This window comes from Myotis yumanensis, unplaced genomic scaffold (genome assembly GCF_028538775.1).
Source record: "Myotis yumanensis isolate MYYU_CA2020_CCGP unplaced genomic scaffold, mMyoYum1.0.hap1 SCAF_5, whole genome shotgun sequence".
Taxonomy (NCBI): Eukaryota; Metazoa; Chordata; class Mammalia; order Chiroptera; family Vespertilionidae; genus Myotis; species Myotis yumanensis.
Genome location: NW_027223756.1, coordinates 2,135,879 through 2,153,212, shown reverse-complemented (window position 1 = coordinate 2,153,212; position 17,334 = coordinate 2,135,879). Strand labels below are relative to the sequence as shown.

The following is a 17,334-nucleotide window of genomic DNA, read 5'->3' as shown; positions in this document are numbered from 1 at the left end:
CCCACCCTGGCCTGGGCTCCTCTGTGACCCCCGAAGCCGCGGCTCGGCCCTCACACCAGGCTCTAACCCGCAGCCCAGGCGCGGCCACCTGCCCCTGCCCGACCGCCTGCCCCTGCCCCTGCCCAGCCACCTACCCCTGCCCGACTGCCTGCCCCTGCCCCTGCCCTGCCCGACCTCGGCGCACAGGCCACAGTGGCTCCCGCGGCCCCTGCCGGGCGCCTTGAGCAGGTTCAGCAGCGGGTGGCCGCGTCCTCTGCGCAGCGCAGGGAGCCGGGGACGGAGAGACCCTGGGGACGGCGGGTCCGGACAGTCACCTGCAGACGCAGCCCTCGCCCGGCAAGGGGTTTGGTGGAGGCCCCCCAGCTCCCCCGCCGGGAACGGAGTCTTGGGGGAGCCCCAAGCCCTGGGCCCCACGCCGCCCCCTGGAGGCCCCAGGATCCCCTGCCTGCGGGCGGCCTCCCACCACCGTCCCCAAATGCTGGATCGGTGTATTTTAAAGAAGTAACTTTAATACATAACTGAACCCGGTAATAGAAATGCTCCAGCCCCAAACGGAGCTGAGAGGCGGGCGGGGTCCTGGGCGCGCCCACCTGCGCATCCCGAAAGCGTCCTGAGGCCGGACACCCTGCCAGGCCGGCCCCGGCCCGGTTTGCCTCGGTTCGGCAGCCGTTTCTTAGGCGCCCGGGGGGGGGGGGGGGGGGGGGGGGGGGGGGGGGCCACCGGCCGGGGCAGGGCCTGGGCGGAGCCTGGCGTGAGGGGCGGGGTGCGGCCCAGGCTCGCGGGGCAGCAGCGCCACCTCGTGGCCGGGGAGCTGACCTACAAGCCGGGCCTCCGACCCGAATGGAGCAGTGGGGGGTCGCTGGGGCCATCCCCTGACCCGCCTTGCCCAGCGAGTCTCCCCTCGGGGCAAGCCCAGGTTTGCTGAGCCCAGGTCCGGGCAGGTGCCGGTCACTGGGAGCCGGGCGTGGGCACCCTGCCTGGTGGGCCTGCCCCCCCCTCGGTGGCAGGAGGTGCGCCCACCCCAGGCCCATGCTTCTCTGCTTTCGGAGCATAAGGCGCCCTGAAGACACGCACCTCCCCGGCGGCAGCCGCCACTGTGGGTCCCAGCGCCCTTCAAGGCTGCGGGTCCGAGAGCTTTACTCCTGGGCCGTCCAACCCACGGCCGACTGAGAGGAGGGAGCGGCCCCAGGTGTCCCGCCGGCCAGCCCAGGGCCCTGTGTCCAGGCTCCCCAGGAGCAGAGGTGCCCCCAGGGAAGCAGCCGCCAGGCTGGCTGCGGAAGGGGGTGGGGTGGGTGCCTGTACCTGGCCCTCTCCCGGGGGCAGGGGCAGTGAAGGGAACAGTCTGTCTTGTCCACAGTGACTTCCCTTCCCAGCACGTTTATTGGGGCTGAATGTCCTGCAGCTCCCGCCCGCCCAGGGCCTAGCGCCAGGCCAGGACGTTCCGCAGAGCTCAGCACGGTCCCGAGGGAGAGGGGCGAGACCAACATCCACAGGCGAGACCGTGGCAGCCCACCCCACCGCGGGGGCCGGGGCCACGGGCTTCCTCCTGGTTCCCTCCTGACCATGAGGCCCTGGCTCAGCCCGAGTACCAGGCTCCGAATCTGCAGCCCTGCTGGCATCAGCCTGGTCGCTGCCCCTCAGCCCGGCAGGAGGCCCACCTCCTTCTCCACCAGCCGGCTGACCGTGCGCAGGGCCAGCGGCAGCGCCGTGTTGGTGTCGCGGGTGGTAGCGGGGCGCGGCCACCTCCACGCTGGGCGTGAGCACAAACTGGGCCACGCTGGGCATCTTCAGCAGGTTCAGCAGCTCGGTGGCCCGCGTGCCGATGGCTCTCTCATCCTCCCGACAGCGCAGGGAGCCCGCGGCCGGGCTCTGGGCCAGGGTCCTCATCTTGGACAGGAACAGAGAGACCCTGGGGACGAGGGGGCCGGCCAGTCAGCTGCAGGGGGCCCGGTCAGCTGAGGCACCCGCTGGAGAGGGGAGGTGGCAGTGCACACAGCCCACGCCACCTGGACGCAGCCAGACCCCCAGGTGCCGAGCTGTGCCCGGCCCCTGGCATGGGATGCCTCCCAAGCCACTTTTCTTTCTTCCTGGGGAGTGGCCGCTCCCTCTCCCTACCCACCCCCCTTCCCCGTACCTGGGGATCAGGTCTTGGCTGCGGGAGGCCAGCTTGGTCAGCGTGGTCATAAGGGCAGTGACGAGCTGCGGGGGACACTGAGGGAGGGTGGCCGAGGGGCGGGACTGGGTAACCTCGAACAGCAGGGCCTCCAGGGCTTCGAAGAACTTGTTAATCTGGTCCACGGTGCAGCGCCGGTCCCAGCTCACCGCCAGGTACTCGCCGACGGCCCACACCTGCGGGGAGAGCGCCTCAGCCCCTGCCGGGCCCGCCGCGCCAGGAGGGGACAGCCGGTGGTCTTACCACGGAGGTGAGCACGCTCCCACCGCCGCGCAGGCCGCCCCCCGCTGCCCACGAACTCCAGCAGCTCCTTCGCTAGCTCCACCACCAGGCAGGGCCTCCGCTGGCACAGGCCCAGGAACTGGGCACTCAGCACCCTGCAGGGCACAGGACTCCGTGGCTGCAGACGCCGTGAGCAGCCCCAGCCACAGCCCACCCAGGACAGCCAGGAGGCGGGCGGGACCGCCGGGACATAAAGGCAGTTCCGGCCCCTAAAAGAACCGCTTGCCCCCTGGGGAGGAGCCGGGGACAGCTCTGTCCTCAGTCCTCAGAGAGTGCAAGGGCCAGGCCTTCAGAAAGGGGGACAGACGGTGTGGGAGGCTCTGTGCGGGGAGGGCGGGCCTGGGAGCACGGATGTGAGACCGAGGGGTCTGGGGCGCCGAGGCTGGGCCGGGGTGGCAGTGCTGCCGCAGCCGGAGGGGGAGGGGACGCGTCGGGCCAGTGGGACCAGGAGGGGAGCCCGTGTGGCGGCAGGAAGACTCACTGGTGCACGCGGGCCGCGTAGCCTGGCACCTGGTAAAGCGAGTCACTTCTCTCCAGGAGCAGCCGTGCCAGCTGGTTGGTCAGGGCCCCGTCAGCGAACTGAGATCGAGAGCGAGAGGCAGACTCAGCCCCCCTCGCGAACACCTGCTGCTGCTCTCGGTTCTGTCTGGGAGGGGACGGATGGCCGGGCGGGAGGGACAGGGCCTGGGTGGGGCTGGAGGGGCCGCTGGCCGATCCTCGGTCCCTGCTGCCGGCGGGCCCTCCCTCCGCCGTGCGAGTGAGGCCGGGGGCCTGGGCAGGGGCTCACCTGGGCCACCGCCGAGAAGAAGGCCTGCAGCAGGGTGGGCACCGCCTCGGCGCACTGCAGCACCCGGGCGCAGCTGGCCATGGGCTGCAGCAGCAGGTGGAGTGGCGCCAGCCTGGGGACAGGGCACAGCCCGCTGAGTGCCTGCCCAGGCCCCACCCCTGGTGCCCAGGGACACGCTCTGCACACGGGAGCCCGTGTGACCCCCCCCCGCCCCCAGGCCGGTGCTGCGGGGAGGCAGGTGGGTGCGGGTGCGTGGACCAAGTTCTGAAACCACTCATCACCGGCTCATCAGGAGGTCGCCGGTCACGCCTGCCTCGTGCTCCCAAGCTCCGCCCTGGCACCGCACTCCTCAGGACGGCCCTGCCCCTGGGACCCGGGGAGCTGGCGCCTGGGGTGAGGCCTTGCTCCAGCCCTAGGGCTCCTCGCCTGGGGGCGCTAAGCCTCAGTTTCTCCATCTGTATAATGGAGTCACCAGTGTCTACCCGCAGGGTCGCAAGAACTGGCGACATGCGGGCAACTGAGAGCCCAGCCGGGGCCTCGTGGCTGCTGCCTGCTGGGAGGGCGACAGCAGCTCTCTCCCCAGGCCCGGGCGCCAGGGCCTGTCCCAGGGCTCCCAGCCCAGGGACCCTACCTCTCGGGGGCCCCGCTGGCCTCGGCGCGCAGCAGGTGCTGGAGGAGGCCCTGGAGCTGTGGGTCCTGGGAGGTATCTGGGCAGCTGGTGGTCCTGAGGGAGGCGTCCCAGAGCGGCCTCTCGGACGCAGCAGGTGACAACCTGAGTGGACAGACGCCCGAGGCGGGTTCAGGTGTGGCTCTGGGCACAGGCCCACGAGGCTGGACTTGGCCCTCACCCTCATGGGCACCCAGTGGCCAGGAGAGACGCGCAGATGTCACTGTGATATCACAGCGCCCGACCCAGTGAGGAGCCTTGGGGTGACGAGAAAGGGCTGGGGGACCCAGGCCCTGTGAGGAGGGCAGGGCTCGGCTGAGGGAGGACAGGCTGAGGCTCCGGCCCTGGGGCTGCGGGCAGCGGCTGCCAGGAGCACAGAGGCACTCTGCGTGGGAGGCGAATCAGTGCAGAGCACAGAGCAGCGGGGGCAGCAGGAGGAGGGGCTGTGCTGGAGGGACGGGGGTGGGGCTAGGGGGGCAGGGGAGGGGATGGGCCGGGCAGGGGAGCAGGCTCACCGGAGCTGCAGGTCCAGGGCTGCGGTCAGGCACGGCAGGTCCAGCAGCGCGTGCAGCATCTCCACGGCCGTGCTGGCGTCCACCAACGAGGGCAGGAGCGCCACGAACTCGGAGGTGAGGGGCGGGCTGTTCCAGGCCAGGAGCTGAGGGGCAGGCAGGGCAGCTCAGCAGGGGCCAGGGGCCGGCAGCTGTGCCCTCGTCACTGCTGCCACAGGCGCTGACGTAGGGCAGGGGTGCCTGCACCGGGCCCCCCTGTTCACACTTCACTGGGATCCGGCATCTGAAAATACTCCCATTTTTTTTCACTATTCTCTTTGCTCTGCATTCACTTTTGTAAAACAACCAAATATCCACGTGTCACACACCAAAAGCCAACGGTGCCAGAGGGCTGGGCCCCGGGCAGGCCTCCGGGCAGATTCTATGGGAACTAAACCCGTGGGGCCTCCCCTTCCCAAGAGGAGCCCACAGGCTCCGCCGGATGGAGACCGTTCACCTGTGAGGCACTGACATCGCCGGGCCACGCCCGCCCTCCGCCCTGCAGTCCAAGCCGCCCGCCCCGAGGCCCAGGACAGGGAGCCTGGGACACTGCGCCCCCGCCCCGCGCGCGCGTGCCTTGAGGAGGCTGGGGAAGCTCCGTCGGAGGGTGCTGAGGTTGCGGCCGAGCAGGGGCAGGCTGTCCCTGCAGAACTGGACGAGCTCGAAGGCCAGCATTGGGCTGTGGAAGTGCTCGGCCGGGACCCTGCTGAACACGTGCTGGCACATGGCCTCCGAGTCCACGGCGGCGGCCTCCCCTGAAAGCACAGGGTCAGGGCGGCCGGGACAGAGCCCCTGCGCCCCCTCCGCTCCTCCTCCCAGAAACGCCGCTGAGCTGCCCGAGGGCTGGGCCGACCCCCGTGGAAGCTGAGGACTGGGAGGCGGTAAGAGTTAACTCGCTACATAAGCCCCTTTAAACCCGCCCCATCGGTGCCAACCGTCCATCACAGCGATGCCACCCACAGGGGAGAGGGGACACGGGGAGCCGGCCGCCCTGACCTGCCCCGCACCTTCTTGTTTAAAATCCTCACCCGAGGACGTTTCCCATTGGTTTTTGGTGCAAGTGGGAGAAAGAGGGACAGACAGAGAAACATCGATGGGTGGCCTCCTGCAGGAGCCCCGACCAGGGCCCTGGGCCAGGGAGGAGCCCACAACCGAGGTTCGTGCCCTTGACCCGAATCAAACCTGGGACCCTTCGGTCCACAGGCCGACGGCCAGGGCCTGACCTGCACTTTCTCCCGCGAGCCTGGCAGCCGACCCCCAGCTCACCGTGGCTGAGGAAGAACTGGGCGAGGGGCAGCAGCGCCCGCACGCAGGCGGGGTCCCCACACAGCCGCGCCTGCAGCGCCTTCAGGCAGGAGAGGGTGCGGTACAGGAAGGAGGGGTCCTGCCTGCAGAGCACGTCCAGCACCAGCACGGCCTCCACCAGGCACTGCGGGCACCAGGCCACCGTCAGAGGGAGCGGGGAGCCCCGAGGAGGGGAGCCCTCCTCTCCCCCCGCCGAGGGCACTCACGGCTTTCTGCAGGTCCGAGTCCGCCCTCCGCAGGGCTCCTGGGGAGAGAGAGAGGCGGCTGACCTCTGCACCAGCATCGAGCGGCCCAATAGGAGGCACACGTGTCCCGGAAGCTCAGGGAGCAGGCAGGGGACCCCACTGTGAGCGGAGGGACAGGCAGAGCTCGGCAGAGAGGCGCCCCAGGGGAGGTGTGATGGATGCTGGGGACGCAGCCCGAGCCTGGGCCCGGGTCTGTCCAGGGCTGAGCCCCGGGATTCATGCCCCCCGAGAACACAGCTGCCGGGCCCGGCCTCCTGTGAGCCCATGGTAGGGCCTGGCGGGGGGACAGCACCCCGACTCACGCCGGTTGCTCTGCTCGATGAGGCGCTGGCAGTACTCGAAGGCCTTCTCCCGCAGGCGCTCAGCCGGCGGCAGGCGGCCGGTGGAGGAGGCGGCCGACAGCACGGATAGGGTGGAGCCCTCCTGCTCCGACTTGTCATCTGGAAAGAGGACCGTGGTGCTCAGGGGGGCCGAGGCCCAGAGGACACCGGCGCTCCCAGTGCTCGGGGTCAGCCACGCTGCCTGGCCCTCCCCTGGACACCCTCCCTGCAGAGGCTCCTGCCCCCGGAAGCCCGGGGGAGCTGCTCGTTTGCGGAGGAGAAAGGGCCCCGTGCGGAGCCTGCAGGACCTGCCCGACCTCTACTGCTCTGGCACCAACGAGGCTCGGCCCCAGTGGCCTGTCCCCCGGGGCACGCCAGGTCCCACCTGTGTCCGGGGCGCCCGGGCCCCCGGGGGCCGCTGAGCTGCAGCCAGGCCCGCAACATGGAGAAGGCCTGCACGTTCAGCCACTGGTCCTCGGTGAAGCGCTGGGCTGTGGACAGCACCGTGAAGAAATCCGTGGCCACAGCCCCATCGACCTCGGTGACAGGACCTGGCTGCGGGCACAGGGGAGGGCGGGGCACCCTTGTCTCCGAGCACCAGGCGCGCCCCCTCAGCGCGGTGCATACCCGCCGGCTTGGAGCCAGGAACACAGCCTCCGTCAGGCATGTGACCTTCACCAGCAGGTCCAGGCCTCCATGACCCTCAGAGCGCCGTGGCCGGGGGCTGTGGCCCACTGTGACCCACCACTCTCCCCACCCCCACCACGTGGAGCCACGGCAGGTGGAGGACAGGAAGGCAGGGGACCTGAGGGCAAGGCTGGCGAGGTGCCCTGGGACCCCAGGGGCTGGAGGCTGAGATCCCCCACTCACCTGCCGGGCCCGGGGCGTGAAGAAGCCCCCGGAGGAGTGGGGGAGCCCCTGTGGGACGCTGACGTAGCGCAGCCAGTCCACCAGCTTCTTGTTGAGCAAGTTGGCCTGGTCTGCAGGGGTGGGGACAAGGCCGAGGGGAGCAGGTGAACCCCATACTCAGGCCGCACGGGCACTGCTAGTGTTGCTGGAAGGCAAGCAGCCCGATGGCCACTCGGACACAGCAACCTGTCCCGCCCCCTCCCCGCCTGCGCTCATCTCTATTCTGGGACGGGCCAGAAGCTGCTTTTGCAGGAAAGGGTACCTTCATGGAAGGTGCCGGGGGCCAGGCTGGCGACCTTGGACACGACTGGGAGGAGGGGCCTCAGACTCGGCCCCTCGGGCTGCCGGCTCTCAAGGACTTTGAAGACGTGCTGGCCCACGTTTCTGACCTGCTTTCTGTCGCCCTGCCAATCAAACCAGGTGGGCGTGAGAGCCCAGCGACATCTGGGAAGGGGACCGTCCACTCTGCCAGCATCATCGCTCTGCGGCCGCCTCTTACGGACTATTCATGTCGCCACGGCAGCCCCGGGCCTGAGTTACCTCCATCGTGTCTGGGCACTCCGCGTCTAGGAACCCAGGGAGGGGTCACGGGGACGGGGAACTGGGGGGAGGCAGGGGCAGGCGTTTCTGCCGGTCGAGCATCCATGTGCTGGCCCCCAAGGCCGCCATAAAGACCGGTGAATGGAGGGGAACCCCAGCTGAGCCCACCCGCATGGGGACCCCTCACCAGCCTGCTGCTTCTCCCGGGACCCAGGGCCACCAAGGGCTGGCGGTTGGCCTGGGCGGTGAGCCACGTACCTGGGCCAGGAGCACAGAGGCCACCAGGCTCAGCTGACGCGGGCTCTGGACATGGTCGCAGGACAAGCTCAGGCCAAGGCAGGGCGACATCTCCCTCAGGATGGCGGCGCAGAGCAGCTGCAGCGGCTCGGGGCGCGCGGGCGGGCACAGGGCGGTCTGCAGCAGGTCCAAGCAGGCCTTCTCCAGCCTGCGGCGGCCGGACACAGCGGGCGGGTCAGCCGCGGCCAGAGCACAGCTCCCGGGGTCCCCCCTCCCCCCCCCCTCCCCGCCCAAGGGGCCCGCTGGAGAGGACTCTATATGTGAGGCCCTTGAGCGCTGGTATAAGGGCACAGACTCATGTGCCAAGGTTCGCGCCCCCCGCCAGGCACGCCCCCAGGTGACCACTCACTTCCTGTTGTACTTGGTGGCCGAGACGATGAGGAAGAGCCTGCGCAGGGCGTCCAGGGCCTCGGGCCCCGGCTCCTCCTTCCGCAGCAGCACGCTGACACGGGCGCAGAACTGCCGCAGCTCCTCGTCCCGGACCTCCCTGCGCCAAGCGGGGGCGTCAGCCCCTGCACGGGCCTCGCCCAGGGCCTAGAGCGGCCGCCCGGAGTGACACACCGGCCCGGGGCGCAGGCCCGGGGTCACGGGGAGAGGGGGTCCACCCTCCACACGCCGCTCCTGACAAACCGCTGGCTGGATCCCCACCCGGTTCCTCTCTCCCCGGACTCAGCGTCCAAGGGCCACTCCCGCCCCCGCTGGATGGGGCGTCCCGGGCACCTGCACCCCCGGTTCCCATGACAACCCACATTCCCGTGCTGTTCTCCCAGGAGCAGAGGAACGAAGACGGACTGAGTTTAGGAGTCAAACGTAAGAGAGATTTAATCTGAAATAAATTGCTTTTCAAAAGGTTCCTCCAATGAGACTTGAACTGCGGGGACCAAGAGTGAAGTGTAATATGATAAAGGGCACGTGCTGCGATGCGTTGTAAGGAAGCCTGTTCATTCCTTGCTCTGATATTTCACTTGCTTATTAACCAAAAAGTAAACACGCGTTGAGCATTGCCAACAGGCAAGGCACCTGGGAGCTCCCTCTCCGTCCACAGCGAGGAGCAGCATCACCGCCCCTGTGCCCGCCCGGGCCCCCCCCCCGCCCCCCCTGCCCCCCCCCCCGCCCCCCCGTCCACTTGGACCAACCAGACTGGAGCCCAGGAACCTGGAGCCGAGAGACAGGGTGTCCCAGCCGCAGGCTACAAGGTTCGGTGAACATGCGAAGGTGGGTCCTGGCTCCGCCGCCCGGGGTCCCCTCCGCCCGCCCGGGGTCCTGGCTCCGCCCCCCGGGGTCCCCTCCGCCGGCCCGGGGTCCCCTCCGCCGGCCCGGGGTCCTGGCTCCGCCCCCCGGGGTCCCCTCGCCAAGCCTCCGGCGGGGACAGCCCCGCGGCGTTTCCCCTCATCCTCCCGCCCGGCTCAGGGCACCTCCTCCGCGACCCGCCGACCCGCCCCGACCCCGCCGCCCGGGCCCGGCCTCCCGTCCCCGAGGGAGAGGCGGGCACCTGGCCTGGCGGAGCAGGCTCTCCGTCCCCGCGGTGGACATCGCGCCGCCCGGGCGCCCCAGCCGCAGTCCCGCCGGCTTCCGGGTGGAGTCACGTGCCACGACACGTGAAGAGGCGGACCGGCCGCTGGCCAATGGGCTTTGGCGGAGCTCCGCGGGGCGGGGCCTGTGCGCCTGGCCGCGGGTCCTGGTTGGCTCGTGGGCGCCTTCGATTCGGGTTCCCGGCACCCGGGCACCCGGGCGCTCGGAACATCTGCATTCCGGGACCTCGGCACCCCAGGAACCCCCGCCCCACGCCCCACACCCCGCACCCCGCACCCCGCACCCCGCACCCCGCACCCCGCACCGGGCGGCTCCCGATGGGCCCGGCGCCCGGCCGATGCTGGGTCGCTTCGGGAACACAGTGCCGTGTTGCGGGCGTTGCGGGCCGAATGCCCGGCAGGACCTGGAAACATGACACAATCGCTGCGGCGTGTGCGCTGAGGGCGGAGGCGCGCCCCGCAGTTGGCGAGGCCGCGGGGCGCTCAGCGGGTCCCCCAACACCGCCCCGCCGCCCGCGCCGCCTCCAGCGCCGTCCGCTGCGCGCGGGAGCCCCGTTGCAGACGCCGACGGCCCGGGAAGCGGTCCTGTGGTTGCAGGAGCCGTGCTGGCCACAGCGCTGCCACCTGCAGGCGCGGGCGGACCCGGGGCGGCGACAGGGGCCGTGACAGCCGCGACCGGCCGGTCCTACCGGCGGAAGCCCCGGGCGGGGGGGGGGGGGGCGGCGAAGGCCCTGGAGGTTTCGTGGGTAAACGCAGGAGGACGCGACGGGCGCAGGACGGGGACAAGGCTGCGGGTGGGAGGAGGCGCGGGGGTCAGGCCGAGAGGACCGACGTGTGTGGCGTCTCGGTCGCGGAACAGGCGGTGGCCGGTCTCCTGGGTTTGGGTGAGGAAGCCTGAAGGGGAGGCCTCTCCCGCCCTCAGGGAACTACAGCCACGGAGACGAGGGTCAGATCTGCAGCTGTCCTGGCGGCCCGGGGCCCGGGGCAAATGCTAGATCCGCCGGGCAGCCCGCAGTGAGCGCGGTCCTGGGGGCGCGGGGGGCCGAGGCTCTCACTGCGGATTCTGGACTCTGGTTCTGAGACGCCCTCCGGGAACCCAAGTGCGGATGAGGAGGCGGGGCCCGAGGTGGTGAGGAAGGGGGTGCGGGCTCACCCAGCCCCAGGGACACCCCGAGGCGGGCTCACCCACCGCCATTGGAAGGATGGGAAGCTGGCAGAGGGGCTAAGCGGGGGAGGTGACCGCCTGAGCGGAGGAGGGTCTGTGCTGGGAGCGGTGAGCGCGTTTGTGACACTTTCCTTGAACCCGCGGCGGCCGCCTGCAGGAGACCCTCCTTCCGACCAGGTTGACCGTGGAAGCGGCGCAGCTGGTCCTGAGGCGGGTGTCCATCTGCCGGGAGGACGGGAGCTTCTGCAGGCTCCAGGCCCCCGCTGGACGGCACCCAGCCGGTGTGACCGCAGAGCAGGCCAGAGGCGGGAGGTCGCAGCTCGGTGCCGGCAGCAGCCACGCCGCTCAGGCCTCGGGCAGGCGCAGGGCCCACGGAGCCGCCATGGGCACCTGTGCGTCTGGGAGCGGGGAGGCTGCCGGTTCATCCACGTCCCTGAGGCTGTGGAGACGGCCCCTCAGGGACTCCCGGGGCTGGGGCACCGCCCAGACCGTGTCCCTCGTCACGGGAGCAGCCGCCGAGGGCAAAGGAGGCAGCCGGTCTCCCGTAAGGGCCCCTCCGGGTAGGGTTGCGGGCCGCCTGCCCACCCAGCTCTGTCCCTCGGCGGCCACTCACGCAAGGACCACACCGGGGCCCAGTGTCGTTTCTTTAATATATAACTTTATTTCTGGTTATAGAAACAAATGCTAAGAGGAGACACAGGACTTGCCCATCCACATACAATTTAATAGATAAAAGAACAGTTACAATAAATGAAAAACGAAATGTAGAAATTTTAAACTTTGTTATAGCTTTAAAACATTAATGTCTGAGACAATTAGAAATCACATTCATTTTTCAAACTTTAAAAAAAAGTATGGCTCCTTTTAAAAAAGTACTGTATCCCATCGAAATGGAAAGGCAGGCCCGGCCGCAGGATCCCCCCAGGGCGCCCGGCTCCCGCCGCCCCGGGGCCTCCCAGACCAGACGTCACTCCCAGGCGGTGGCATCGCAACGTGACCTCCGCTTCACCCCAGGCTGAGAGCTTAGTTTCCACTTTGTAGGAAACCACTGCTTTTAAAGCACTGATTATTAAACATGTTGTAAAAATACTTTAGACAGCCACCGTAAAAACACGCTCACACACACACACACACACCCAGCCCTAACAGCGCCCGCCCACCCCCCAATTATCTTTACAGAATCATCGGTCAGATAAAAAAAATCTCAGTATTGGGTTTGACGCTCCCGCACGTGCCCAGCTGCTGGGTCAGAACTCGGCGGATCTGAGTGAGACCCTGGGACCCTGTCCCCATCCCCCCCATACCCCCTCCCCCCCCCCCCCCCCCCAGCCTGTTAGAACGTGAGCCCAGTCAATTCAGGGGGACCAGGAGAAGGGAGGGCCAAGCTTAACATGTTAGATTTTAAAACTCATTTTTACTGATTAAAAACAAATCTGGACCAGGTAACCCGAGTAGTAGAGGCTAAGAGCTTAGGGGGCCGTGGGCTGTTTCACACCCTTCAGGCCACGAGGGAAAATCCACTCCCGTCAGACCCATTCCAGCCCACTCGGGCAGGGGAGGGCGCGCCCCTCGGGACGCAGCTCAGTGAGAAAACTCCTAGGTCGAAGCGCCCTAATCCGTGGACCCACACGTTAGCCAGGACGCCCCATGTCTCCCTGCGGGCTCCCTCGGCCCCGCCTCCCTGACTTCCCTTTTTGTCTCCGACGCAGAGTGAACTGCCAGTAACTGGATGAATCAAACTAGCAAACTGCAGAGGAGGCCCGAGAGACAGGACGAGCCAGAGGCCTCGCATCCTCCTCTCTCTGCTGCGCCCGCCCGTGGCTGGGGCAGAGGGGACAGTGAGGCAGAGGGGCCAGTGGCTTCCCACTGCCCTGGAGGCGCGGGGGCAGGACCCGAGAATGCGAACCGAGTGAAGAACCGCGCTTGCGGCTCCCACTGGCCAGACGTCTCTTCCCATCTCAGCTGCTACAGCTGAGCAGCAGGGCAGGGAGCCTCGGGTCCTTGGAGTGGGTGTCCCCGGGGAGCAAGGTGCCTGGCACAAAGCAAATGCTCCCTCAACCCTCTTCTAAAATAACGAGCAGCCACTGGGGGCCCCTGGCTCGCGAAGAGATTTCACTTCCGTCCTGCGTGGTGTGCAGACCGCCACTGCCCGGAGGTGGGCAGAGCGTGAGCCGGGCCTTCCTGAGTGTCCACCTGCAGGGCCTCCTGTCACTCAGCCGCGGCCGAGGCTCCAGGCCAGGCCCTGCGGGCAGAGGCGGGCAGCCCCGCAGCGGCTGTCGCACTCACAGGTGAAGCGTGTCACCCAAAGCAGTGGGCCCTGCTGCCCTCTCCCGTCTGCTGACCTCAGACCCCAGGACCTTCTCGCCACCCCAGGGGACCCGCTCAGCTGGCTCCTGGCCCCCCAGCAGCGGGCCGAGCTGCGGCTCAGCCAGGACGCACCCCACAGGCCGAGAGCCGGCAGGTGGACAGCTCAGCAGGTGAGCTTTTCCCTTTTTAATTTAAGAGTCAAAACCTTTTCCCTCATCAGTCACATGGGCCCATTTCTCATTTCAGTTCTGAGGAAGTGCTCGGGGTGACCCCAGATTCTTTGAAGCAGCTGTGATGAGTTGGGCGACGGGGACGGGGAGCAGCGGTGCTGGAGGGGACGGTGGTGCCCGGCCTTACGCCCCAGCGCCCACACAGCTGGCAGCTGGACAGACACAGCCGAGGGGATGCACTGCTGCCACCCACAGGGGCCGCCGCAGACCATCCCTCCGGCCCCAGGTAGCAGCTTTGGTGAGAGGACAGGCAGGCGGCGAAGTCTCGCCCAAACCTGGGGCTGAGCATGGGCAAGCTGCGCCGAGAACCGAGGCCCCAGCGTGGAAGCCAGGTCTGGAGAACGAAACCGTCACGACAGGTATTTGCAAAACACAGGAACCAACCTGGAGAGGACAGAGACACAGCGAGAGGCCTGGCGGCTGCGTCCTCCCACCCAAGCCCCCGCCAGGCTTGTCTGCAGGCCGCCCCTGTAGCAGCACGTTTGCGTAATTGTCCTTAGTGGGAGCGTTACTTCCGGGCAGAGGTATCGGGAAGGGGCTGCAGGGACATGTGTGGGCCCGGCCCCGCCCTGCGCAGCCACGAGGGATGGGCTGCGGTGGCACCGGCTCTCCCGGCAGGGCCTCCGATCGCTGTGGTAACTTGTCCAGAAGGAGCAGTGCGCCGTGGTCTCGCATCGGGATGGAGGCAGCGGGCGTGCGCCACACCCTGAAGCCCGTCTCGGGGCAGCTGTCTCAGGGGGGTTGGGGTGTAGAGGCCGGATGAGGGTGTGAACCCCGAGACGGTGACGTCCCTCAAAGGCAAAGCAGAGCTGAGGCTTGGAGAGACGGAGCAGCTGGCTGCCTCCTGCACTGGCAGCTCTGGGGGCCCCTCCTCCGCCGCCATGTCCTCCCACCCAACAGCGTCCTGTCCTGCGTGAGGCCTGCGCTCCGTCCCTGTCAAGTGAGAGGCCACCCCCAACCCAGGAGCCTTCCCCTCCTCTCGGCCTGAGTGACCAGCAGGGGCATCTGTCCACAGAGGCAGCGCCCTCCGGAGGTGGAGACCTTCTCAGAGGAAGCAGCAGCATCCTGAGCGATGCAGGACCTCAGGACCTCACACCCTCCCCGGGGCCAGGGCTGGGGGTGGGGCACGGAACGACCAGCAAACCCGTCTCCCGGCTCAGAGTTCTTGCTGGGCCCTCCTCTTAGCGACTCGGGGACCCACTCTCACTGTTTCCATTGGGCTCGGTTCTTAAACAGGAAAAAGAAAATACCCAGAGCCAGCAAACCCCACATGAGCCGAGAAGCCCCGGCAGGGACCCTTGTATGGGGCGTGAGCGGGGGAGGCGGGGTGAGGGGTGGCCTGGCCGGGCGCCCAGGCCCTGCAGACTGTGCCCTCCATGGCAGGCGTTCTCGGGAGAGCTCAGTGGGGACGGGCCGGCCTCCTGCGCCCGTGTGCCGTGGGCACGGAGAAGGCGCAGCCGGGCAGGCGCCCTCTTGGGACACGGTCACTCCCAACACCACCTGAACGCCTCGGGGGATGCGCACCACGTGTCCAGCTCCTCCTGTGACTCCTCCCGTGCAGGGCTCCCTGCGTTGGAGCCGGAAAGTGCAGCACAGCAGCAGGGGCCCGAGTGCCCAAAGCCAGTGCCCTCAGCCGCTTGCCTCTTCTGCAGACGCGAGCCCCCAGGTGACCACAGCGAAGGGTCTCGGACTGAGGCTGTAGGGATGTGGGGATCGCGCCAGCAGACTTCTCGCTTTCCCAACCTCGGCTGGCGTCGGCCCGCCCTCCACGGACCACAGGTCACAGGCCACCAGACTCAGGGCGCCCTCTCTTGGCCAGCTCTGAGGGCACCGGGCAACCTTCCCGCTGCGGCGTACACTTCCGGGCTAGGCGGTGCCGGGCCTGCCGCACGAGCCAGGCGCGCTCTGTGGTCAGATGACAGGACACAGGTCTGTGCTGGAGACACAGCCCCTCTGGGCCGCGGCCTCTGCTCCTTGCGCAGCGCTGGCCGCACGGCCCCTCCTCAGCTCCAGCAGGGGCACATGGCACCGTCGGGACCTTGTCCCTCCCCCTCGTCCCCTCGCCCACCTCCCTCCATTCTCCCTGCACCTCTGGCTGCCGAGTGGGGTCCTCACTGAAAATGGACAGAGAAACCAAAACATCTCAAAAGCCATAAAAAAGGGTCGGAGCCAGACCCAGGGGATCAGGCGAAGACCCGACAGTGTCCATGGCCAGCGGCCCTGCTCCGTGGCACCGCGCCCAGAGGCACGCCCGTGGGTCCTGCCGTCAGGAGCAGGCGCATCTAGGTGACACGTCCCCAAGGGAGGGAAGCAGCTGCAGGGACCCTGCTCAGACCTCTGCCAGCCCATCCTTCACGCCCGCCACCACGTGCACAGGAACCGGCGCTGTGGGTGGAGGGGGTTCTCGTATCCCAGGGTGGGGGGCGGGGGACCGAGGGCGGCGCCAGCTCACTCCATCCCCCGCTTCTCTGGCGTCCCGGAGGCGGCAGGTGGACTTCCCAAGAGCGTCTCCCACGTGAGGTTCGTGCCACAGGAACGACAGGCATCCTCCCGTCCTTGGCACCTGGGGCGGGGACACCGCGGCAGCGATGGCTTGAGCCACTCCAACGAGCTGGCTGTCGTGGTTGGGTCCCCTTCCTTCTGAGCCGGCTCCCGCTCCCGCCCAGGGCACCGCCTGCAGCCTGAGCTGCTTCCCTGGTGGTGATTCGGGGGGCGGCCGCGTGGCCGGAGCTCTGGGCTGCGCCTCCAGCTGTCCACGCACAGGGCCAGCCTCCTGAGCACGCGCCCAGTGCTGCCGCCAGGGCAGGCCGTCAGGATGCAGGGCCAGCTCTGGTGTCGTCCACTCGGCGCTCGCCTCGGACGCCCTCCTTGAAGGGGGCAGAGGGTGGGGGTTCACTCCCAGGGGACGCGGCAGCAAGAACCGACCACGGCGCTGCAGGCGGAAACCTCAGAACCAGACGATCCCTCTGGGCTCAGACGTGTGGTGAAGCCCGGATTCCACGCTGCACCCGGACAAGAACTCCTTGGTCCACAGGCCCCCCTCCCCCCCAGTTAATGCCAATGAATGCTCCTGGGCCACGATTTTAGGGGAAGACGTCATGAACAGCTGGAAACCGGACCGCCCGCCGGTCTCGCCGGTTCCGATGCATGCGCAGGAGTGGGGTGCGCGTCCGTCCCTCGGAGGCCTGCCTGGTCGGCTCTGCTCACAGCCGGGGGCCTGGGGTCTGGTCCTCGGGGTGCGCAGCCTCCCCACGCCCCCGCCGGGTCTGGGGACAAGCCGTGCCCGGGGAGAGGAAAACAAAGAATCCCAGAACCATACAATCAGCTGTCTGAACGCGTTTATGTTTAGTCTCGACTGCGGCAGGGGCAGGAGGTGCCGGCAGGGAGGACGAGTGTCGGGAGCAGGCGGGCGGGCCGGCCTGTCCGTGTGGTGTGTGCTCGGTCCCAGGCGGCGATGTGGGCGTTGTGGTCCAGCCCACAGTTCCCTTTGGCGTGCGTCCCACTCCACCTCCTGGGGGACGTCACTCCCCGGTCCCGGGCCCCTGCGGGCCAGCAGCGGCAGCGGTGATGACCCCGGCCTGCGCGCTCACAGTCCCACTGGGCTCCTCCAGCCGGGACCTCTTCACCTCGGGCTCCCCGGTGGCGGCGGCAGAGGTGACGGTGGTGGCTGGCGTGGCGGTGGCGGTGGTGGTGGCGGCTGCTGGCTCCTCGGGCCCCACCTCGCACACCCGGGCGACCACCACGGGAGTGGACGAGCTGGCCTGGGCCGCCAGGAGCTGCAGGGGGCTTGTGAGGGCTGCGGGGAGGGAGAGAGGTTACTGATGGGACCAGCACTCCCAGCAGCCCCAGGCCAGCCGCCCACCTGCTCCCACCTCAGCTGGACTTTCCTTCCCGTGAACACCCCATCTTAACCCTGAGGGGTGCACTGTCCCTGTCTACTCCAGTACCTGCCCACTCCCCTTCCTCTGCCTTCCTGAGCACCTGGCTGAGAACCGAAACCCTCAGCCCTCAGCCCTCAGCCCCG

General features: G+C 68.4%; 2 protein-coding genes across 2 annotated transcripts in view; both read right to left on the bottom strand.

The window, feature by feature from the left end:
• Window positions 1–713: 713 nt before the first annotated feature.
• On the bottom strand, window positions 714–9,640 carry AP5Z1 (adaptor related protein complex 5 subunit zeta 1). Its single transcript, XM_070417052.1, is given in 20 exon segments — window positions 714–1,721; window positions 1,723–1,909; window positions 2,135–2,349; window positions 2,417–2,458; window positions 2,460–2,550; window positions 2,937–3,034; window positions 3,243–3,354; window positions 3,874–4,014; window positions 4,425–4,567; window positions 5,037–5,215; window positions 5,727–5,889; window positions 5,972–6,009; window positions 6,313–6,450; window positions 6,716–6,746; window positions 6,748–6,885; window positions 7,201–7,310; window positions 7,502–7,643; window positions 8,038–8,224; window positions 8,426–8,563; window positions 9,569–9,640. Coding segments are annotated over 20 exon segments (2,418 nt in total). The 5' UTR covers window positions 9,610–9,640; the 3' UTR covers window positions 714–1,637.
• A 2,458-nt stretch (window positions 9,641–12,098) lies between these two features.
• The window catches only part of FOXK1 (forkhead box K1), a 46,601-nt gene continuing 41,365 nt past the window's right edge, over window positions 12,099–17,334 (bottom strand). Inside the window, exon 9 of the mRNA XM_070414298.1 lies at window positions 12,099–17,106. Within this exon, the coding sequence (XP_070270399.1) occupies window positions 16,832–17,106 (275 nt within the window). The 3' untranslated portion in view covers window positions 12,099–16,831. The remainder of the gene's footprint in view (window positions 17,107–17,334) is intronic.